The sequence below is a fragment of the Tachypleus tridentatus genome, chromosome 10, assembly GCF_004210375.1.
Source record: "Tachypleus tridentatus isolate NWPU-2018 chromosome 10, ASM421037v1, whole genome shotgun sequence".
Taxonomy (NCBI): Eukaryota; Metazoa; Arthropoda; class Merostomata; order Xiphosura; family Limulidae; genus Tachypleus; species Tachypleus tridentatus.
Genome location: NC_134834.1, coordinates 45,313,711 through 45,338,152, shown reverse-complemented (window position 1 = coordinate 45,338,152; position 24,442 = coordinate 45,313,711). Strand labels below are relative to the sequence as shown.

General features: G+C 32.4%; 1 protein-coding gene across 11 annotated transcripts in view; it reads left to right on the top strand.

Annotated features, from left to right (window-relative positions):
- The window catches only part of Su(fu) (suppressor of fused domain protein), a 78,944-nt gene extending 62,575 nt beyond the window's left edge, over positions 1 to 16,369 (top strand). For 2 of the 11 annotated variants that reach the window (XR_013015723.1, XR_013015720.1), the window contains exons 8-13: positions 2,106 to 2,261; positions 3,224 to 3,362; positions 6,934 to 7,002; positions 12,175 to 12,273; positions 13,367 to 13,513; positions 13,693 to 16,369. Coding sequence is in view for 4 of the 11 variants with exons in the window: in XM_076461136.1 (XP_076317251.1) it covers positions 2,106 to 2,261; positions 3,224 to 3,362; positions 6,934 to 7,002; positions 12,175 to 12,246 (436 nt within the window). In the remaining 7 variants the exon portion in view is untranslated. Of the gene's footprint in view, positions 1 to 2,105; positions 2,262 to 3,223; positions 3,363 to 6,933; positions 7,003 to 12,174 lie in introns of all 11 variants that reach the window. The other 9 variants (XR_013015722.1, XR_013015717.1, XM_076461136.1 and 6 more) reach the window with 6 other exon arrangements.
- The last annotated feature ends 8,073 nt before the right edge of the window (positions 16,370 to 24,442 follow it).

Sequence of the window (24,442 nt, the reverse complement as noted above, 5' to 3'; positions counted from 1 at the left end):
CATCTTGTATGTATATTTAATTGCAAATTATTGTGCTTGTCTGAAATGCTCAACAATTATTTTTTGAGGTGGATAGTATAAATAACTAAGAGCTTTGGCTCTAAGTGAAACCAAGAATCCAACACAATTAACCCTTTTAAAGTCCATGAGATAATTTAAATTGATAAATTAATTTAAACTTTCCTCATCACTGGGGACAGGTATTTTTGCCTGAGGATGATAAGCTCACCCTACCCTAACTTGTAACCATCCTCACTTATGACCTTTTTTGAGTCACCTGAAGAGGTTAGTTACTACTGATTGAAAGCACTATCTTCTGCTTAATGAATATATTTCAAACCATTCTTCTATTTTAGTCTGGTAAGTCTGTGAATGCTCACTGGATCCCCTTTACAGATTCTTTGTTACCTGAGTTATATGTCACTTCTCTTTCCTTGGATCATGTTCAAGTTAAGCAAAACACTAATTGTACAATTTATACTAACTCACTTAGCTTTGGATGGCTCTGGAATTGCTCATTATGAGTCCTCACCTAGTTCTCTTAGACATTCCGAAAAGACTGGCTCATTTTTCATTGTCATTATTCTCTATTTAATTTTTTTTGAAATCCTGGCCATGTTGGTATTCATGTGAATTAACTTATTAACACCACTGCTAAATCCATCTATGCTCTTCCACCTGTCTTTTGTGTGCACTCTGAGGCTTGTCACCAAGACAAGGCTTCATGCCAGTTGGCAGTAGATTTGGGGTGAGCAACAAGACAAAAAACTGTTTTAGATAAAGCTCGTTGTTGTTTGACTATAATTTTCATAGAAATTGGACAGAGGAAATTGTCTTATCTAGGCTCTGCATTGACTTAAGTTTCCTTACACATCATCGTTTTTTCACAAGGGTCTGATCTGTTAGTATGTTGCTTTGTGACAGTCGAGTCACAATTACCCAAGTTTTACTTTTGTGCAATTGCTTTAATTCCATTTGTTTTACATTTGATGTTGGACAATGTCATTGGCAAAGTGATGCTGTCCACATTAATGATGTGTTTGGCTTGTTATGAACCATTGACTTTATTGGGTCTATTTAATTTTTTAACATTATTTATACATAAAAATCTATTAACGTCTTTGGTTTACTTCCATTTTCTACCTTTTTTTAATTTTAACATAACTTACATAATGCATTTTCTTTCTACATTAGGCTAAATTATTTATACCTAAGTGTCTAAACTGGATATATATTCAGATTTCGTGTAAACACGTACACTTCAGCTCTAATTACACCAGGTTTCATGTAATATAGGTCTTAGCTTTAATTACTCTTAAGAGGTGAATTAGACATATATTTAGATTTCATATGAATTACTAGTGAATTCTAATTACTCTCAGATATATTAACTAGGCATATATTTGTTACATTTAATTATGTAAAGCAGACGTATATTCAGATTTTGTGTGAGTTAGACATGCATATTTAGGTTTCTTGTAAAGTAAACCTGAGTCCATATTACAACTAAATGTGTAAACTACATATACATTCAGATTTCATATAAACACATAGACTAGACCTGAGTTCTTATTCCACTTAAATATGTAAACAAGACATATTCAAGTTTCATTTAAAAATGTAAAGACTTAAGCCTTGATTAGACCTTAGTATGTAAATTAGATACATATTTATTCAAATTTCATGTTCACATGAGACTACATGAGTTTTTATTGCACATAATTTTGTAAACTACAACTGAGCTCTGAATGCATGTAACGTAAACTTGACCTGAGATTTGCTTACTTATGAATATATAAACTAGACACATATTCCTATTTTGTGAAAGCATAAACACTTGACCTGGGTTCATATAAACATATAAAATAGGTTTTTATTATAGTTATTTGTAAGCATGTGAACCAGAATTGCTCAGGTTACACATAAGAAAGTAATTTTGTTCAAAAAGTCATTGAATTTATTTAGAAAATTAATTAGAAAGCTATTAAATATTTATTGTTATTAAACCACTTGTGTAAAATTTAGTAATCTTTTAAATTGCATTTTTTAAATAATAAGTTATATAAGTAATTCAGCTTTTAACTTTCTTTTTTGTTTTCTGATAGAAATGATAGCAACATTAGGAAAGAATGTTATGATAGCAGTGCCAGCAGTTATCCAGGAATGCTAGAATCTGGTGAACTTCTTAAAACTAGAACTTTAGAATCAGTACACCTCCAGTTTAATTTAGAGGCTGGAACTGTACTTCCATTAGCATTAAGGTATTGTCGCTTCATTTGGAAGCTCCTAATTTGATTCTGTTTGAATTTTGGGTGAGGTACTCATGTTATTTTCAATTGTTGTTCTCCTCTGATCATGTTTTATTTATGTTTAGAAAGTGTGTTATAATCATGTAGAAAAATTCCATCCTTTCATGTAGTTTATAAGATGATTGTAGGATCACATCAGTGGATGAACTTTGAAACACCCTTTACTGTCAGTTGACTACTTGAACTACTATTTCTTACAGTTTAAGAACTGCACATTGTTAAAAGTTTTCTACAGTATATTGTATCTACTACTATTCTTTAGATATACAGCAGTTTAGAAGACTTGGCTTTATATATCTTTTACCTGTAATTGGTCCTGTAGGTAATTAAGTTACAGTATTTTTTCTCTGATGTAATGGTTTTTTGTAGTGCATTTTCATTTTGTTACTCGCTTCCTGGTTCTGATGTTTTAATTAGTTGTGTTACAACACTACCTTCTAGAATAATACTTTTGAATGGTTTACAGTTCTCAGTCAAATGCTGCAACTTAAGAAATTAGCTATTGTGCAATAGTTCATGTATGCTACAATTTGTATTTTATTTAATAAATTGTACAATTATAAATACTGAAATTAGTTTGCTACTTTAACTTTGTAGCATGATTTTACTTGATGACATCACAAACTGTACTTTTTTTTCAGTTCCTTCACCAGGGTTTAATGGGTTTTCACAGACATTTCTAACTACGGTTATGTTTATTTCATTGTTTCAGAAGTAATACTTAGCTTTGAATGTAAATAAAAACATTACAATGTTTTTAATACAGTAATTTTAAAAGGTATAATGTACATTTTAAATGAATTGCTTTGTTCTGTGTGATATTAAATAATTACAAACAGATAAAACATGAAGTTTTATGTACTGTAGATGTAAAATATGTAATAAACAATAAAACAAAACCTTTTTTCTTACAGGGGCAGGCTGCGACATGGTCGACATTTCACATTTAAAAGTGTTGTAGGGGACATTGCAATTACCTTTGTAGCTCCAAGTGTTGTGGGAGCTTTTGCTGATGCCGAACATCCATATGCTGCTCATGGGCCATGGCTACAAGTATGTAGATATATTTTAAACAAAATTACCTTCATTATTCACTTATGACTTTAGTAGTGGGTATAATAGAAGACTAATAATTATTTTATTATAGTTAACCATCTGATCAGTAAGAGCTCAATAATTAAAGATAAAAAAAGAATTGACCATATGGTTCATGTTACACTGAACACACAGTATACTTTTTAGTAATGGACACATTATAATAGTGACAATTAATCACATTTTTAGGTTTTAGAAATTAAATAAAGTTTTTCTGTCAGTTAAATGCATGTAATAACAAAATGAAACTAGAAGTGAAATCGAAAAATGGTGTTACAACTATATAAAGCTAATCAAGAGTAGCAACTATTAGATAAAGCTAATTATTACAGTTGCCAGTGTTTGTCAGTTTCACTCTTGGAGTTTGCTGATTGACTCTCTTACCACAGATATCTTCTTCTGCTCAGGTCATGAAGTTTTTGTGAATTAGATTTAAAACTTAAACTATTTCACTGTCATGGTGTACGAATAAGTCTCACATAAAAATGCAGCTAATAAACCACATTTCATTGGTATATAAGTTTTAAGTTCTTAATTATATAAAGCAACATTTAAAAAAAAAAATCCTTGGTTTCCTCTAGTATGATAATTGTGAGATTTTTTTCTTTAGGCATCCTCTCTTCTCTGATTTATTTACCATCCTTCCAATAAGTATGAAACTAATATAAATTACATACTATAATGTCATCATCACTTAGCAAAGCATAATTTCATAGCCATCAAATAGAACATCAGATGCCTCCTGTCACATTCTTTCTTTCAGAAATTGCCTGTAGTTCTCTTTTAATACTATGTTGTTTATAACAAATATAAAGTCAAGGTTTTAATCTATCAAATTTTCTGTACAGAGACTTGTGTATTTCACTTTCAGTTCAAACTGTTCCCATGTGAAACACATCGACAAGATTGGCTGAATTTTTAATCTCTGTTATCATGTAATTTGAAACCCAGAAAATTTTAATAATTATGAGGAATTGCTTTTTGCATGTTATTATTCTATGTTATTTGGTGCATTATTTTACCCTGTGGCTCCTGGTAGCATTTATAAGTTCCTTTATGCATATGGTACTACATTATATTCAATTTTCAATGAAAACACTTTACTATTAATATATGTCAAAGAAATTAACATTATTGTTAATGTGTTTATGTTATTAAGTTATAAGTTATTTGTTTCAAAGGAAACATTAAAAAAATATATTTAATCTGCAGTTTTATGTCATGTGATCCACTTGAGGCCCAAAGTCTGTAGCTACTTTGTGTGGGAAACATAAATTTTCAAACCCTTGATGGTTGCCATACACACCTTCTATACTTTGCTTTGATATATACAATGTACATCTAGTTACTTGACATAAGTATACATAGTCGTTCGTTAGAAAGAGCACAGTTTATACTATTCCACCATGGCTGATTTGAAATTGGCACAAATGTTTCCTCTGTTATACTTGTAACTGCCATTAATGTTGTTGTCTGCTTGATTAACTATAGCACTTATGGTAGTTTCTTACCTAAATATCTTATACTTAGAGAAACAGTTAAAGTATATTTTACCTAATTGTGTATTATTTGTGTACTGAAAATCATGTTATAATATTTGAAAGATTTAACACTTTTATGAGTTTAGCTTGTTGTTGCCTGGATTGTATATGAACAAGATGGTGTCACTTGCATGTGCAAAGTGTTAGTGAAACAAGTTTCTGTATGGGCATTACAGTGTAATAATAACAATAAAGCCCTGTGGGCACCAGTTGATGTACTGATATAACAAAAAAAAGAGACAGAGAATTGGGAAGGAAAATTAAAAGTAAACTACACGTGAAGAGATAAAGACATGAACTTATGCATAATAAAAAATCGTGTTTCAAAGGACTTCTTAAAAAGGTAAAATACAAAGGCATTTTTTAATTTAAAAATTTCATTGCAATGTATGTTCAGGATAATATGTAGTAGTAAGTGATGTAGTAAATAAAATGGAAAATAAAATATAAACATTTATTTTTAAAAATTTGATATTTATTTTGAAAGTTATACAGGTTATGTAAATGCAATGTGAAATCTGTAAGTTAATGAATGGTATTTTTATTCTTCATATAAAAATAATCTTTTAGATGAACTACTCAGAGCTTAATTGCAAGTAACTAAATTAAATAATGAATTTTATTTATTAGAAATAGTAGAAAAGATAAAAATTAATTATGTTTCTGAAACTACGAATTTTGAAGAAGTTTCTTTTAAATTATTTCATTTAGTAATTTTATTTCTAAAATTAAATATGAAGAGAAAGATGTCAACTGTGAGGAATCTTAGCAGCCAAGTCTTATAGGGCTAATTAGATGAGAAATTGTGTAGTGCAATGAAATTGCATAAGAATAAAATAATTCACATCCACTAAAATTTATTATTTTAAATAACATTTTACTTTTTATTTCAGTTAAATTAAAAAGCAATAAATAATTTGACTTATAAACAATTTACTTTGTGTGCCTATCTTAAATGTATGTTTCAACAATGTGTGAAAAAGGAATCCCTCAAATGATTGATGAGATATGAAGATGAAATGCTATTTTAGAATTAATGTTTTAATAACTGAAAGTAAATAAAATATATATATATATCCCATGCAAAGAAAAATGAAACTGGAAAAACCCTATTAGCACCCTTAGCAGCAACTTCTGATGACTTATGTACATTTAGCCAGCAGTAAAGCTATGAAATTTATGCATTTTAAATGGAAAAAACTCATTCTTGACACATCCTAAATTATCCCTAGTTGATTAACACTTTCTGTACTGGAATAATTTTTTTCTATACATTTCACAAGGTTTTAGTTAGTTACATTCAAAATCTAATTAAAATACTTTTTTTCATGGTATGAGAATAAATTTGGCATAAAAAATTAGCTAATAATTCACATTTTAATTGTTAAACCATATTTGACAAATTCAGATGCAAAAAACCAAAGGGAAATTAGAGGACAAACAAACATCTTTCAAATTGTAGTAGGATGTATATTTCTAATCTTTGAATTGATTAAATATTGATATGTCATTTAATTCACTAGAATACTGATTGGAATTTTTGCTACTGGTTAGGCTCTCTTTGAATTTGGTATGGTGTTGCATTGTTTTCTCCATTTATCAGTATCTTTTCATTGCAGTTTAGTACCATACTAATTGTTCTTCCTCTATTCAGTCACATATTTATGTTTAGTGATGTCTAAAAGTGGCCCTAAAGTATCAGATATCGTCGTTTTTGTTAGTGCTCTGTTATCTTGCTTTAGATATTATAGGTTATTAAAAAAGTTACAAAAAAAAACCAAAAACTTGACTGGGATTTGAACTTGAGACCTCTGCTTGAAACAAACCACTGAGACAATTTGAATATTACCAGCAGAGTCAAGCATTGCCAACAAAAGGAATGTTTTGAACAATACATGGCTTTTATTATGTATGTGCTATGATTATTATATAGTGTACAAATTAAGTTGTTGTTGTTTTTTGTTATTTTTTTCACACATTTTTTTTAGGTTTTACTAGATGAAGAATTTGTAGAAGAAATGATTTTGGACCTAGATGAACTAACAAATGTTGAAGGGGTAAGTGTGTCTTTGACTGTATAAGTTTAGATAAAGTAACAAACACTGAGAGGATAATAATTTACATTAAGATACTTATTAAGAGACATAAGTGAGAAGAGTTTATATTTAAGATGCTGATATAGAATAAGTTACTAATGTTGAGAGGTGAGATTTTACATGAAAGATACTTAGTTAGAATAGCTAACTAATGCTGAAAGTTGAGAGTTTACATTAAAGATGCCGATTTAGATTAGCAAACTTATGATGAGAGAGAGGTAAAAGGTTCCAAAACAAACATGATTTTCTAACACAAAAGCTGTCTCATTCGATATCTGCCACCTAAGTATTACTAAAAAAAAGTCTTTATATTCTGCCAGTTGTTTACCATTTCTGAAAATGTAGATATCATGTGACTACTCTCCACCAAAAGCATTGTGCCACATATAATCATGTAGTTAACTCTCTCTGCTACTCCCATTCGATTCTCACTTTCTTATTGGTATGCTGTATATTTAATTTTTCCAAATGTAACTACATTTTCTGATTGTGCTTTGTTGCCATTGTCAATGAAGTTTGTTCAACAATTTCTCATTTTTTCCATAAATTTGCATTCAAGATTTTCTCATTCTTGAACTTGGCAGTATGAATTTGAGGTTTTCTATGAAGGAGCATGATATTACAGCAATAGGTAACAATGCATATGTTATTGCTTCCAAGTCCAAGTTTTTCACCAGTGTGAGACTTAAAATTTCCCTTCTTACTTCAGTGATGTGATTATTTTTTTCCATTTGCAGTGCTGAGCATAGCTGTAGCTTCTTTTCCTACATTTATGATCTCAGACATTTCTTTATGTGTTTTGCCAGGCAATACAAACTTTTACCTGACTTTTTCACTCTGTGAGTCTTGCATTCTTTCTTTTCTGGTTTGACTGGCTCGTGTGTTTCCTCCTTTTCTCTGTCCAGAGTTCACATTTCTCTATTTTTACAACATACAGAATGGGTTTGTTTCCTTATGAAAGGGGAAGTCTATTTTGACCTTCTCTCAATTCCTTATTCATTTGGAAATGGTTCTTTTCAACCTTTGTCTGGGCCTGTCTTCTTCTCTTGTCTTCAGGTTTGGAGCGAGCAGATGACACGACTGTCAACTTTCTTACGGCTTGATATATTCTATCTCATTGGAAATGTGAACATCAGATTCATGTGCATTCCCTTTGGTGAACAGTCCTCAAATAATGGAACTTCTCAGATCCCTGGTGGTTGAACAGAGTCCAGATGATGGCAGGGTTGCTGCTTACTCCATCTTGTCCAGATTTACATCTGGGAGATTTCTAGTTTTTGTTAGTCAAGGAATATTTTTTCATATCATGTTTTTCACACTTTGTTCCACCATGGTCACTTGTATTATTGAGACATGAGGTATCAATTCCTGGTCCCTTTGCTTTCAAATTCTGGGTCTTTTTTTTTCTGACCCCTCTGTCATCACATTATGGTCTTTGCTTGCATTTTTCTTAGTTTCTTCCATCTTGTGGTGGTTCAGTTATCTCCCAACAAGATTCTCATCACAAAGTGATTCCTTCTTCTATAGGTGTTACCACCCTGTTTCTTCACACGTGGTTTTTTCTTTGCCATTATCTTAGCCCATGATCTGATTCCACATTTAACATTCTTTCTTCTCAATTCATGAGAACTTCTTTCATTTCCATCTTCCAGTGATGTTAGTATACTTCTGGTTACTGTTGTTCCTTATTTTTCATGCTGTAGTTTGTTTTAGGGCTGTCCACTCCATCTGTGTCCAGCTATCATGCAATCTTGTCTGTCTCCTTCCATTTCTTCTGGGTTTTGTCTTTTCCCTGTTCCTTCCCCTTCTTTCTATTCTTTTGCTTTGTGTATTTGGATCTCCATTTTGTTCTTTATATTCTTTCCTGTCTTACATTTCAGCATTTGTCTAAATATACCATCTGTGTTAACTTCCTCACAACTTAATTCCTTCTCTTTCTTGCTCATAGTTATTGTTCAGGCTTTTATATCATTCATGTTGCCCACATCCATACCATTCCTCTTGCATCATCTTCTATCTTGACTTTGATCCTTTTTACCCAGGACTGACACTGCCAGTGACTTGTTCTGGGTTCACATCTATCTTTTTACCTTCTATTTCCCACCTACAGTGCGTTTCCATTCCAATCCAGATAGACATCCTTGTCTAGTTTGTTCTTTCAGGTGTTATATGGAATATTCTGTTTCCTCCCAAGGTTTGCATTCCTGACTCCTTGTTCCCTGAAACCCTTTAGTTTCCAGTGTTCTGTAACTTGTTACTTTCATTGATTGGGTTTGTCAATTCATCTGACTACCTTATTTCGAGTTGTTTGGTGGAAAGTTGCCACCTCCACAATGTCTTTTCTCATCAAACTCATCATATTATTGCTCACCTTTGCTTTCCTTTGAAGGAGATCATTTGGCTGGAATGTGAACAACTCCCAATACTTTTGTCACTTGTTATCTGCTACGTTTGACTGTGTTTTCCTCTAGCAAATATCCTCTTCCTCCGTGGGAATTTTACACACATCTGTTAACTTTAGCTTTGGGTTAGTCTTATTATTTCTTTTCAGCTTCCCTAATATTAACATCTTCTTTACACACACACCGTGACAGGTGTTAATCAGGTATGATTTATTTCAAAACCTCACTAATTGAAAAAAATTGTATATTGCTCAAATCTGACATGAAGCATTTCTGTTGTACCACTGGATGCTTTCTTGGGGTGTATGTGTGTATCAGTGTATTATGATTATATATTTAATGGGCTGTCACTTGTGAGCCTCATGAGTAAAGCAGAAGTTTATTTTTGCACATCCTTTAATTCCTTAATTGCACTTGACTTGATTTTGAAAATAGGGAAACATGGTCACGCATTGGAATTTTCGTCCAGATTTCTTCCCCCTTTTTTATTTCTCTTAGTAAAGAATTTAGCCCTTACTCATCTCAATTCCCAGTTGCTGAGTTGGTGGATCATGAAGTCTCTCTCCTAATAGTTATTCCATGTTACTATAATTATGTTCATTTATACACTCAGTGAGAAGAGAGAAAAGCTGGTTCACTGTTGATGTTTCTCTGAATATTTTCTGCCTGGGCAGACTGCAGTGAATAAAACCAATGATCAAACAACAATTGGGGTTGACCTAGTTGGAATATTTGTCATAATTCCAAGTTCAGGATGACAACACCCTGTTCCTACAGTTTTGTGCAGTAGACACCTCTCTTGTCATTAATTCTGGTTACAGAAGGTTCCTTTGTGCTTTTCTGGTTGGATTTGAGAAAATGTGTCTTGTAATTCCAGTAATGGTATGTACATGCTCTATTCAAACAGTTGGGTGAATGATGCTTGTCCTCCTCATAATTCTGGTTATAGGATGTCCCTACCCTGCAATTATGGTTGAATGAGTTATAAGTTTGACTGTGATACTGGTTGTAGCTTTCTCTGTTTTTACGGTTGAGTTTAGGCAATGCCTAGATCCCATAATGCAGGTTCAGTTTGTGGTATTTCTTTCTTACATGGTGGTTTTGAAGCTTGTCCAATTATGACAGTTGCTCATTTCGTCTTTGTAATTCCAGTTGCTTGGCATATGGCACTCTAATTCCATTTGGGGTTGTTATATATCAGTAACATGGTCCACATGTACTAGCCACTTGTTCCTGTTACATATTTTTTCTCATTACTTGTTGTTACAGCTTGCATCGTCTTAACAGTTTTACAAGTGTGCAAGCACTATCTTTTTCACCTACTTTGTGTTCCTTTCCTCATTCTTGTGTGAAAAGCATACTTATTCCTGAAAGAGTGTGGTACCTCATAAGTATTCTTCATTTTCATTCTTGAGTGCCTCTGTTCATTTTGGATGGTCACTTTGTGTGTCGACACCCTCCACCTTTGCAATGTGGGATTCTAGCCTTTGTGTGGAGGAGATATGTCTGTTTTGCAAGTTAACATTTTGTTACACTGAAAATGTATTTCCAATAGGCACCTACTTCCTTTCACACAGTTTCCACTCTTCCTCCCCACTAAAACAAGAAATTTTTATTCTAGTACCTGCCAATTCTCAAAAGTGAGGATTGAGTAGGAATAAGAGAGGTATTTATCTGTGTCATTATAAATGGAGAGTAGTCACATGATGTGTACATATTCAAAAATGGTATGAAATTGGTAAGGTATAAAGACTTGTGCACTTATTACTAAAAATTCTTTTAGCAGTGCTCAGAGGGCACAAGATAGCTTTTGTGTGAGAGGTGTTAAGATATTAGCTCATAATAATTATTCCTTTCTATAATATTATCCAGCTTTTAATTTTTAGGCATTCCAGGTGAAACTGGTTTTCTCCATTCCCACTCGTACCCAAGTGCATTTTTTAAAGCATTATGAGAATTGTTCTTTTCTAATTATAATGCATAATGTTCAACAGGATATTTCCTATTTGTTAAGCATGAATACAATTATAATTTTATTATTATTTGAGATAAAGTTTATACAGGCCATTTCATGTTTGTTAGCCATGGTAAGAAAACAGTTTTCTAATCATCCTGAGTATAGTTTATACCACTTTTAATATTTTTTGTAAGTGTGAACAGGAATTTTTTTCCCAGATTATCTTGATTAAAATTTTTTTAACAACTGTTGTGTTTTAACCTAGTATGTAGATACTGGACATTGTGAGCATGTTTAATGATATGGTTCAATTTCACAATCAGTAAAATGTAAGTTCAATATATATCTACCAAGTCAAAGCACACAACAGTTGTTTAAAAAATTGATTGTGAGATTGAACCCTGTCATTAAACATGCTTACTGTTTCAATTATGGGATTTCATAATGTTTTGGTCAATCCTGTTTTTTCATAAATTGAGGAGTAGCACAAGAGTTGGGAGTGGGTGGTTTTGACTAGCTGCCTTACCTCTAGTCTATCCATTCAAAGTTAGGAATAGAAAACACAGATAGCCATTGAGTATCTTTGAGAGTTATCACAGTATTCTCATTAAACTTAAAACCTATAATGTAAGTACAGGGGAAAATGTCAAGTAATTTATATATTTTCTTTCAGTAGAAAACATTTACATTAAGTATCTATGTGTCTTATCAGAGCTTTTTATCTTTTTCAAAAAAGGGTATTAACAGCTAATTTATATAATTTTTTTTTTTCAGTTATCATTACCAAAAACCTATTCCTGGCCAGACAAAAACCTGTCCATCACATTGCTTCCTGAAGAGTACTAAACATCGAGGGATTACTAACGAATTTTAGTAAACAACACATTTGACTAAACAACACACCATAAATTTTGGTTAGAGACAAGTTTAGGTGTTGTAATAACAGTTGATGCAGTTCATAAACTGTTATCAGTCAATATTAGACATTTACACTTTCCTCTATTATTAAATATATAAATAAATTTCTGTATATGAAGATGGCATAAGAAAAGAAAATCCTAACAGTTTTATGTAGTTGACTGTATTATGGAAGGTTAAAAATGCATTTAAAAACATTTGTGTTTCTCACATTGTTACAAATAATAAAAATTGATAAAGAAATTAATTTATATTTTATATCTGCTTGATAGTGTTTTTACATAATTATGTTTTAAGTTACCAATAAACGTTTGTAAAACTGCAATTTTAATATGAAAATAACATTACTGGATTTATATTTTTATTTATTCTATGAAAAAACTTTTAGTAATCTGAATGATTTAATTTCATTAAAAGTAGACAGATATCTCTTAGTTTTATAGAGTTAGTAACAAGGTTTTATTAGTACCGCTTAATCTGAACCAAGAAGTATGTTGGATAAGATCATTGTATTTAAAAAATTGCAAAGTATTTTAAGAAGATAACTTTTCCTTTTTATTTAACCTATGAAAAAAGTAACACATTTGACATACTTGATTTGTTTTTAGTATTTTATTAGAACCACTCATATCTTCAGAAAAATACATTTGATGACTAAACAATAATGTACAAATATCAGTTAGTAAACAGTAGCTAAATCAATCATCTTAAAATTTCTGAGGATTGAGGAATGTTATGGAAAATATTGTGTGTTATTTTTAAAAATCAGTTACTTATTCATAGGTGTTATGTATGCTTTAATAAATATGTTTTGTATCTCTATAGTTAATAGTTACAACCTGCATGTTTCATTATTGTTTGTTCTACTTACTAGTGCATTTTGAATAGCTTTGATCACTTGTTTGTTTATAAGTCATCAAACTTGATATGGTAGTCCTAAGATTTGGTGTTCTAGCATGAATGTATTGTCTAATACTAGCCTTTTTTGTGAATAGGAGTGACTTAGAATTGAAGTTGTTTTTAACTTAGAACCTTTGTTTATATGAAGTTACTGAAAGATCTTGGGCTACTACCATATCTGACTTTAAACGTAAATCCTATGATACGAATGCAGGGAAAAATATCATTCAAGTCTAACTACTCTCAGTAGGGAGCATTTATACTGAGTACCTTAAAAAGAAACATTTCAGCTAATGTAAGTATTATTAGTAATTTTATTATTGATTGTGAAGGACATGTATTGCAGTTAGTAGTCCCACTTAACTTTACCTTTTGTCCTTGGTATGTCATACATTTGTCTTTAAAGGCTTTTTTGCACAATGCTAATAAAAATATTCTTCTGAAGCTGTAAATTCTAGTTTTTTTTCCTTTCAGGTACTCAACCTGAAAGTATTGTTCAGAAGCATGTTTTTGAAGACAAAAGTAATCATCACATGGAATATCATCATGAACTTCAAATATTACATTAAACATGATGATAAGACTGCTTTGAAATAATACCATTTTATTGATATAATGTGTTTACCTAGACTTTGTTTGATATGCAGGTCTATTCATTGGTGTTTTTTGATATGCTAAGATATTGCTTGTGGGAAAATTGTATTCAAATGTATAAAGTATAAAAACACTTGGATAAGTGGCACACTGTAAATAAAGCTATTTATTAACAGATCAAAAATCATGTTACCTTTGATTATTATCACTTGGAAAGTGGAATTTGAAACATAAGGACAGTACAACAATTTCCATTTTGTTTAGTTTTATGATTTGTGCAAATGACTGTCATGGCTATTTTGTGTTGGTTGAGAACTTGTATTGAAGGGTAAAAATTTTGAATATTTTAATATGAATAATAAAGCTTAGAAAATAAATGTATGGTGGGTGAATTAAACATATTACAAAATTATATTTTATCATTATCAGCATTTTAAATAGAAAAATGAAAAACTTTTACAATTTCACTTTGAAATGTTTTGGAGACTGTACACATGCACATATCATTTGTTTTTTGTTTAATTGCTGCATTAGCACCGAACAATAACAAAGGGTTAGTAGTTCCATTTCAGCAGGGGCCAAAGATTGTTTTGTAGTTAACTGGATTCTTGATAGTTTTCAATATACAGTGTGAGAATCCCAGTCTAGATTAATCACAAAATTAGAAGAAAAAGTATGACCTCAGTATTAAATTAAAAGTAGGAAAGACAATAAGTGTGATAACATTGTTATCCAGTAATCCTTCAGTTTCAGTTGAATGTTTGTTCATGAGTACAAGTAACATAAAACAAAACCCCCAAGACTGAAGAAAACTAGCTGGTATGACCATTTATGGGCAAGATTCCTCAATAATACATATGTACTCTTCTGTTAACATTTCTGTTCCTTTGAAAATGTGAAACAAGTTTTTTTCTATAAATGCAATATACTTCTTTTTTTTAATGAAATCCCCTTTTGTAATTCATCCATGTAATGTTTTTATTACAAAATTATGTAATAAGTAAACTTATGGTTAATAAAATATTTTCAAAATGCTTTCCAGGAGAAGTATAGAAGAGAGTGACATGAAATCATTAAAATGTAAGAACTTAAGATGAAATGGAATACTTCAGAAAATCATCACGTAAAAATAGTTTTATTTTACCATAAGTTTTTGTGTTTGAAATAATGTCTCAAACTATAGAAATATTTAATACAGATAAGTAGATGTGTTTGAAATATTTTCTTCTGAAGTTTTTGAAACATTATGTATACCTGATATGTTTTCAAATTTATTTTAGTTGAACTGCATAAATAATTTTTAAGCATGCACTGTGATTAGTAGTATCATTTTCATTTGGAGAATATGCAGTTTATTTATGAATTAAGACATAAAAGTAAGAAGCCTTAACTTTTAAACAATGTGTAGAAATTATAAATTAAGAAACCACTAAAAGTGAAGTTAGATATGCAATTGGCATTACAGATCAAAAGTAAAAGGTATGTTTGATGAAAACTATTGTCATTAGATTGGTGGACTTTTATTGTAATATGTATCCTTTTCACTATTCTCACTTCATCTAAAGCATATGTGATTAGAATGGATTAAATTTAAATTCATTGTAATAGGAATTATTATGTATTAATGTGGAAGTACAGACAAATACTTCTGTTTCATTAATAATTTCTGAAATATATAAGAAACTTTTTTGTCTTGTTCATAGATTGTACTGGAGAAATGTAATTGATCATGATGCTTAGTGTTACATAAAAATACAGCTATATAGACTGTTTTCTGCGGACTTTTCCTGCAGTTTGATTTTACTCTGCATTGAGCCTAAAACATTGTTTTAAAATCAAAGAAAAATGGAAGAAGTCACATATTTGAAAACACTGCTTAAATCCACTTGGAGGGGGAGAAAATTATTAATAACAAGTACTTACCATTATGTTTACAGTGTATGACTTCCTTAATTTTTATAAAAAATATATCCCAGTAACTGTTATTTCTTTATATATTTTGAATTATTTATGCATTTAAAGTTTTTAAATAGTTTGAGGAATGTGCAGCACTGTTTAATGAATTTGATATCTTAAGATTTTGAAGCTATTTTAAATATTGACTAATTTATTATGTCTTAAATAAGACATTCAATGACAATAAATAAATTGAGAATTGGAAATGAAGTTTTGTGTTTTAGGAAGCATTTTTATCAAATCGGTTTATTTCAACAATAGGAATTTTTAAATTTCTTTTTTTACTGACAATTATGAATGTAAATTCTGATCTACACTAAAATTAAAAAAGTGCCTTAAGAAAAAAATACCAGAACAGTATGTAAAAAAGTATATTATAAAAAGTGTTTAGTGCTCATATAAACACACTTTAATAATTTCTGTTCTGTTTCATTGTTTACAAAGCTTGTAAGTTTGATAGAAAAGATGTTTGTGATTTAGCAAACCTGGTTGCCAGCACATGTTATCTTTGTATATAGAACACTACCAAACTCTTATGTGTATAAACTTATAGCAATGCCAAACAACTTGTTTGTGTAATAAAGCATGCATCAGTGATCCATATCGTTTGTGTGTGTAAAATATTTATGATATAGGTCCACAGTTTGGTATTTCTGTGTGCATAAGATATAATAGCGCTATACAATGTCTCATTTGGTGAAGTCATACAGTTGTAAAACAGGAAATATTTATCTGCAAATTAAAAAAAAAATTAAAACTGTGGAATGCATCATTATGTGAATGAAAGGGTCTTCCTGAAGTGCTTTTTCACATGTAGGTGGAAAGTGGTAAAGTGATTAATAAAATGTAACTTTTTTTTTTTCTTTTTCATATACGTATTTGTTTTTTTGGTTTTTTTCCAAGCATACTATTCTGATTTACTGAAATGCTGCTCAGACATCTTTTTCTGATATGTGTGCAGAAGGTCAGTTTCCTTACTCTTCATGTCACATTAACCATACGAGATACATTTTATAAGGTATAGAGATGGTTAATGGTGCAGAAATATCAAGTTATGAACAGTGTTTGTGCCTCTTTGCTAACACAAGATTAATATATGCTGATTTTATGTAGGTGTAAAAAATTAAGCAGGGTTGGAAATATTAATATCTGGGTCATTATCAGATAACGTAATTTCTGTTGGAACATCGTCTTTGTGCGTATTTTTGACATAAATTACCATTATAACAGCAGATCAAACAGTTTTATTTGTGACTTGAACTTTAGCTACTATAAGAACATAATATTATGAAGTTTATTTGCAACTTTGAGCATGGGTGTCCACAGGAGTTTCGTGGGGGCCTAATTCAACACATTATTAATAAATATATGTGTATATACTGAATAAACAAAGAAAGAAATGTTTCTCATTTTTCTGGATACAAGTGACGACAACCCCCCCCCCTCCCAATCGAAAAGTTTAAAGTATTTTTAACATACGAAAATTTCCAACTATTCACTGCAAGCTGTAAATAAATTTAAAAATTACTAGTAGGTGGAAAAAGTCGTAATTTATTAATTCACTGTCAAGTTCATTGTGCATTTCTTTAGTAAGTCTTTATTAAAACATCGTACTGTACAGCTAAGTGGGTATGTTTCTTGCAACAATTATTACAAAAAAGCAAGCCAAATTGACCAGACCCGGCCCATTGGATTTATTATCAGTGTCCGGTGTGGAAAATTAGAGACTACTGCTGTAGAGCATGTGTGGCGTATATTTACTTGAGAACAACTATAATTAAAAACATGTATGTATTACGTTTAACAGTGATATTCGATATCCTTTATATGGTGGAAGTTATAGAACAAAATATCTTCATTTATGAATAAAAATGGATAGTTCGCAGCCCATTCCCAGAAAAATGTACCTAGTAATTTGGGATCGCAGTTGTGCCGTAAAAGTAACTAGTATCCATTCCTGCGGTCAGACAGTAGCTGGTAGTGATGTCTTTTCTATCCTATCAATTTAAAACTAAGAATGGTATGTGAGATACCCTTTTGTGCAGCTTTACGTGAAATTTTCGAAACAAAACATGGTACACAAGACTTTAAAGTATTTTGTTTGTTTTTTAATTTCGTGCATCTGATCCATTTTAGTGCGTGTTTAATATAAAATTGCTATCACAGAAAATATATGTTTTTAACATCTGTTAGAACGATATTCCAAGTAGAACTTTGAGAATTTTTTTACCGTTTTATGCCTATGCAGAATGGTTTATACCGTTTTGTTTTATCAGGAAGTGTCTGCAGTGCGTATGTGTTCCATAACAAAAACGTTTTCTATGTGAATAAACGCCAAAACACGAAATGTGGAGATAAGTCAAGTTAAAAAAACAAGGCCAACCTATAATCTATTATTACTTTTATTATAACAAACTGCTGTTAATGATAACAATAAAGGTAATAGTAGGTTACAAATTTTCCTCAGTGGAGGTTTAGAACATCCATTAGGTGGTTCTGACATGCATCGGGGTTATTCTATGCTTACATTTTGATCAGGGGCGTAGAATTTTTACACCCGATGGGAGTGGATGATTTTTGCAACCACTTTGTGGACTGTTCAATTTGCAAATTGGTAATCTACGATTACGTGAACCTGAAAGCTGTAAACATGCAGTCGCAGAGTAATCTTGTTGCCATGATACTTCAAGGTTTCCATGTAGGTTTGTATAAGTGAGGTGTTGTGAACAGTTTTCAAAATGTTAATAGAATAAAGACAAATGTGTCACAAATTAACTGGCACATGAATTTATTCCTGCACACTGCACAGTATAAAAGATGGCCATTATACTTGACAAGGTTACTAATAACTCATGCATGAATTACGTTTTCAAATATTAATAAAATTAGTAATTACCCTTAATAAGTTTATATCTACTGAAAAACTGTTATTGTTGTTTGATAAAAATAATTAAAATGTCTTTGCGAACTCTTGAAAATTACACATCAATACAATGTAGCACATAATTATTCATACTTTTCATTGAAGTAAGATTCATTTAGTCCTATAGTCTACATGTTCCCAAGCGTATACCTTCTTTTGATGATCTGTTTATGAATTCTTTCATAAGCTCTTCTATATTTATCTTGTCGTCCTCATCTTTGTGTGAGAAATTGCCACATGGTTAAGGCGGCAGTGAGACATAGTTGACCTTAACCACGTATTCAACCCATCTTCAACTCAAATTTTCATGAGAAGAAACACTTCACTAAACATCTGTTTGCTTGTTTCATGCATTTTACAGTAAGCATTCTTCGCACCTTTCAGAGATACTGCTTTGTTGTTCCTTTGAACATGGGCAACTGAAACTCGAGCCGTTGTGCAGAGATTTCTGGATAGAAGTTTATAACCGAGATGTCAATCTTGCCAGATGTGATCATGTTCTCAAGTACCAGATATTGCCTCAAGTCATTGTTGTCTGCATTAAATCTAGTGGTCAGATGTTCTATAACTGTGTCCACAAATTCAAAATATTGGCTTCTGTAGTACTCTCTAGCTGTTGCAGAATAGTGTGCTGAGCCATCACCTGTGATCCTTCTGGGGGGTCTGCGAATGCGTGGTAGTTCAATAGGCACCAGATCTAGGGAAGTTATTTTTTTCTCAGCTTTATCAAATATCTTGTTGTAATTTTCCTTTGTTCGCAATTCCTGCAATTGCTCAACTGTCATTGCAGTTGCTTCAATCATGCCAGATACTGTCCCTGATTTTGCTTGGAATGCACAGTTTAGTTCCTCTAATGTAGCTAATGGATGCTGAGCCATCAACAATCCTAACACTGTCTTTTCTTTGTCAAATCTGTCCAGCATATCTCGTGCTTTCACTGCTACATCCGAGTTTTCATTTGCTAATTCAGACAAAGGATCAACAATGTCACTGTAGTGATCATTAGCACATGTAATTGCAAATAGGCGGCACAACCAGCGTGTTGGACACAGTGGGCGGATGTATTTAACTGGACCATTGTGGCTGTCTGACGATACAATATTTTCAAAGATTGTCTTGTATTTTCCTGACCTCTGAAGCAAGACACCAAGTTCATGTACCCACTAGATAGAATCTCGTACACATTCACAAGCTTCAACTGTATGTTGCATTATTAAATTAGCCTTGTGTGCTCCGCAGTGAAAAAACTAAGCTGACGGTTGCTTCTCTTTTATTTTTGCCTGGCATCCACTGTACGCACCACTCATGTTAACGGCTCTATCATAAGTTTGTACTCTTAATCCTGACAGTGGTAAATTGATTCTAGTCAGTATATGAAGTATAGTCGAGGATATCGTTTCACCAAATGTATTGGAAACACTATACAAACCAATAAATGTCTCATGGACGTCAAGGTTCTCATCTACATATCGTACACATATTGCTTCCTGTTCGGCACCTGTAACATTTTGAGTGCCATCAACCATTAATGCAAAGATTTTACTTTGCTGCACTTCGTGTGCTATGTTCCTCAATATTTGATGACTGAACATCTCCATTATTTCATTCTGAGCCTGGAGTGATGTGAATGTGGTTTTCTTTGACAAGTAAACCGTCAACTCAGGATCTTCCTCTTCCAGAAGCTTCATTAATTGCAGGAAGTTCCCCTCCGTATCAGTATGTCCACGTAATGCTAAACCTTGACGCAGTAAGAAACGAAAACTTCTGAATATTTTGGCTAGACTTCCTTTGCATTCTTCCTGCTGCTGCTTTTTTCCATCATGTAGCTGGACAATCACTGGAGTTACATCGAGTGAACCTTCTGGAGATATAGCGAATTTGTGCTGAGAGGAGGATTGGTATTCGTTGAATTTCTGTTTTGCCTTTTTCCAGTTGCAAAAACTGGTGGATATGAAGGTATACTCCACTGGCCTCTCCAATTTCCCTGTAAAAAGGCCTCTATTTTTTGTCTTGGCACAATGAAAGCATATGACTTTTTGAGTCTGATTGTCGAAGTGCAGCCATGGGAACTCATCAAATCACTTGCCCTGGAAGTTGAGATTTTGCTTTCCCTCACGGTATTAGTTGTGCGTCTGGATGATATGGCTTTCCACACTGTACCTGTGGAATGTCAGATTTTTCATTACTGCACAAACTTGTTTCACAACTATCTGGTGGTTCTTGATGTGCAATAGTTGCACAAGCATTTTCAGACTCGTCCTCTGATTAACATGGTATTTCCTCTGTATGGCAAGTTTCTATTCCTTTGCTTAAGGTTGTTGGATTATCTGCATTAATACTTGTAGTACTAGTAACTGGCTTGCAGTAACAAACACAATTTGTAGGCCTGTGATGCAATAAAACAATTCAACAGACCAAACTGTAGGGGGATGATTGTATGCACCATACCCCCACCTAAAATGAAGGGGGAATGTATCAACCCATCCTCCCAGGATCTACGCCCCTGACTTTGATACAGTGGTATTATAAAGTCATCGTCATTGAGCTTTACAAAAAATGGCAAGCTATGGACCAATTCAAGTGAGAGAAGAACTAAAGAAATGATATGTATAATTATGTGGGCGAAAAATAGTGGCCAGGAGGATTAATTCTACAGAATAATAGAGATCTTGATAGGTTATAAAATTTTGACAGTGTGAACTTTGAATAATAACGTGTTAAGTAACCTGACTATGCTATTTTTAAAACATCCAATTATTTATTGTGAGAAAGAAATAATACAAAAGCAAACGGCACTTCAACTTTGGTTAAAGACCAGATCCTCCATATGGGCTACTAGTAACTGATAAAACAATGAAATCAATCTCACATAAGGTTATGCATGAGCGAGTAAAAAGGTTAACAAAAATGTAGTGACATTGAGGTCTCTACCTTTGTAGTATGGTCGAATGTAGGAAAAATGAGGACACTGGAATAAAAGGAGAAGAAATGTTGATTTGATTGCATGATGTACCCATATTTAGTTGACAGCTAGGCTGAAGTATTAATGATATCACTGTATAAGGCATAAAGATAACACACCATTGCAGCTAGATTAAAATCATCACTGCTACTAGCACGTTCAACAACATGCAATTTTGTTATGCATACCAAACAAGTTTAAAACAAATTTTGTTTGTCAAAATAAATCATGAATTCATTAAGGTGATATTAAAAACAAAACCCGCCTTTATAAAATGTATTTTACACCTACTATTCTAAATGAGCTCTACTGCAAAAATAATGAGTATCATTTGTCAGTTAGTTATCTTTGAAGAAAGACAAGTTATTTGTAGTATCACGACTTTGAAAGTCACACAAAAATTACTCAGTATTTCTTCTAGCATTTTTTTAGCACAATGCACTAACTGAAAATAGTATTTAGCATAATGTTGATATTTCAGTGCACCTTTAAGTGGCTAGTTCCAGTTCACAATTATTCATTGGTGCAGTTTGCTTCCTTTTGTCGAACTGCTTGATGCGTGCATCCCAAAAGACTGTTTCTGTTTTATCGTGATAAAATATTTCTCCTAATGTTATTAAAGCCTCATACATGATACTCGGTAAACGACACGTATAAATTAAAGTTGAAATAGCGTTGAAAGTACTTAAGCTTTCAAACTGTGAGATTTCACTCTGTATTATAAGGTTGTCCAGAAATGAATGCCGGAATTCTCACGATGACATTTAGAAGCTAAATATTAAGTAACTTATCCTTGGTTGGTTGGTTTAATCCAGCGTTCGTCGCTTACAAGGTGTCTTAATTGTCTCTTGTTTCAATTCTACTCAGAGTAAGTTTTGCAACCCCCAAAGCAGTATGGACAAGAAGGACTTTTGTCTGATTTTTTCTTTATGACTTCAAACCTGGACAACAAACTACCGAAACTATACGGAACATCAACCAGGCATTTGGCCATGGTTCTGTTATTGGACGTATAGTTCAGCATTGGTTCCAAAATTTCGACATGGAGATAAAAGTTTTGAAGATCACGAATGACAAAACATTAAGGGAAACAATTGAGACAGACCCTTGCACAACAGTGTGTAAACTCGCAGAAAAGCTAGGCAAATCAAGCACTGCCAACTACCCGAGTGCGATTGGAAAGACAAAAAAGTTGGCTAAATGGGCAGGCCCGGCATGGGCCGACAGGTTAAGGCTTTCGGCTGGTAATCTGAAGGTTGCGGGTTCGAATCCCCTTCACACCGAACATGCTCGTTCTTTCAACTTTGAGAGCGTTACGATTAATCCCACCATTCGTTCACATTTTCCCTATTAAATGGTAAAAAGTTTGTTTTTTTTTTATTTTCATCTTTCGAAGCTCTATTCAAATAAGTGGTTGAGTCTAACAACGCTAAATGCATCTTTTTTCATTATGTTCAGTGGCCTTAAGATTTTGGCCAGCAGTTTATATTGTTGAATGTGTATTACGCAAATCCCGCCTGTACTCGAAATTTGGAGATGATTTTTGGAAGTAAAAATCAACAATATTTGTTTTACTAAAACGCTAGCATACTCGAACATTGTCGAAATTTTAAGAATCTCGCATGCTTGGTGTATATAACACAGAAGCATTAAAGACTATTATTATTGTTATTATTAATCAGCCACAGTCAGTGTGCTATAGGCCTCGCAAGCTATAATTGTGATTAACGCCTACACTATGCAACACAAATTTTGTTCCTTGATAGTATATGTTATTTCTTAATTACTTATGTTGTAAAAGTACAAAAAATAGCCATTATTCCCTTCAAACTTTGCTTCTGTGAATTGGATAATGAAATTTAGAAATTAACGTATTTTCTAGGTAAAAACAGGCATATTTGCACATTTTCATTTACATAAGGTCTGAATAAAACAACATATGAATCAAGATTTACATGTATTTATACTAAAGTTGTACATAAATGAACAAAAATGTTTATAAATGAGTAGATTCTTGAGATTTGCGACTGTAATGTAAATCACTTTCACGTATCAGCCCCCAAATATAGTCTCGGCATTCAACTTTGTTAGAGCAAAATCTCTGATCAAGTCATTAAGATATCTTTAGTTGGGGTAGTATGGGTTTCTCTCGTCAGCTGCACCTCTGAAATTGTAATCTGGATCTTCAACGTCTGCCTCCTCTTCTGATTTGCTGCTCTCTTCTAAGGCTGGCTGCTTTCTCTCTGGCAGAGTGGGTACAGGGAGCTCAGGGCAGTGTGGCACTGGGGCAATGGATGATGGAAGATCCGGATAGCAGATGCATTCTTGCCAGCAAGACGTATGGAAGGGTCCACTATGCAGAAGTAGCAATTGTTTGAGTGGTCAGTGGGTTCACGCCAAATTTTTGAAATAGTGAACTTCATGGCTCTCTTTTCCCTTCTGTACCATCCTGCAAAAGAGCAAAATAAAATTGTTATTATGAAGAATAAATTTATTTCATCCACAACTAATGTGTAAGAAGTTCATACAAAATGTTTTATATGTGATATTTTTTCTATACTATTGGAAATTAAAAAATAAAAAGATATTTAAATTTTAAAAGGTCTAAACTTTGTATAATATAAAATATTACTATTCAAGCAAGCAAAAATTGTCCGTCTTACCTTCTAGATGTTTTTTGCAGTTCTCACAGGTAAAATGAGGTGCCCAGGGTTTGTTTTGATCCCCTGACAGGCATACCGAAATGTGCTTGTAGGCTTCACACATTTTAGCAGATGCTGTCAGAGAGT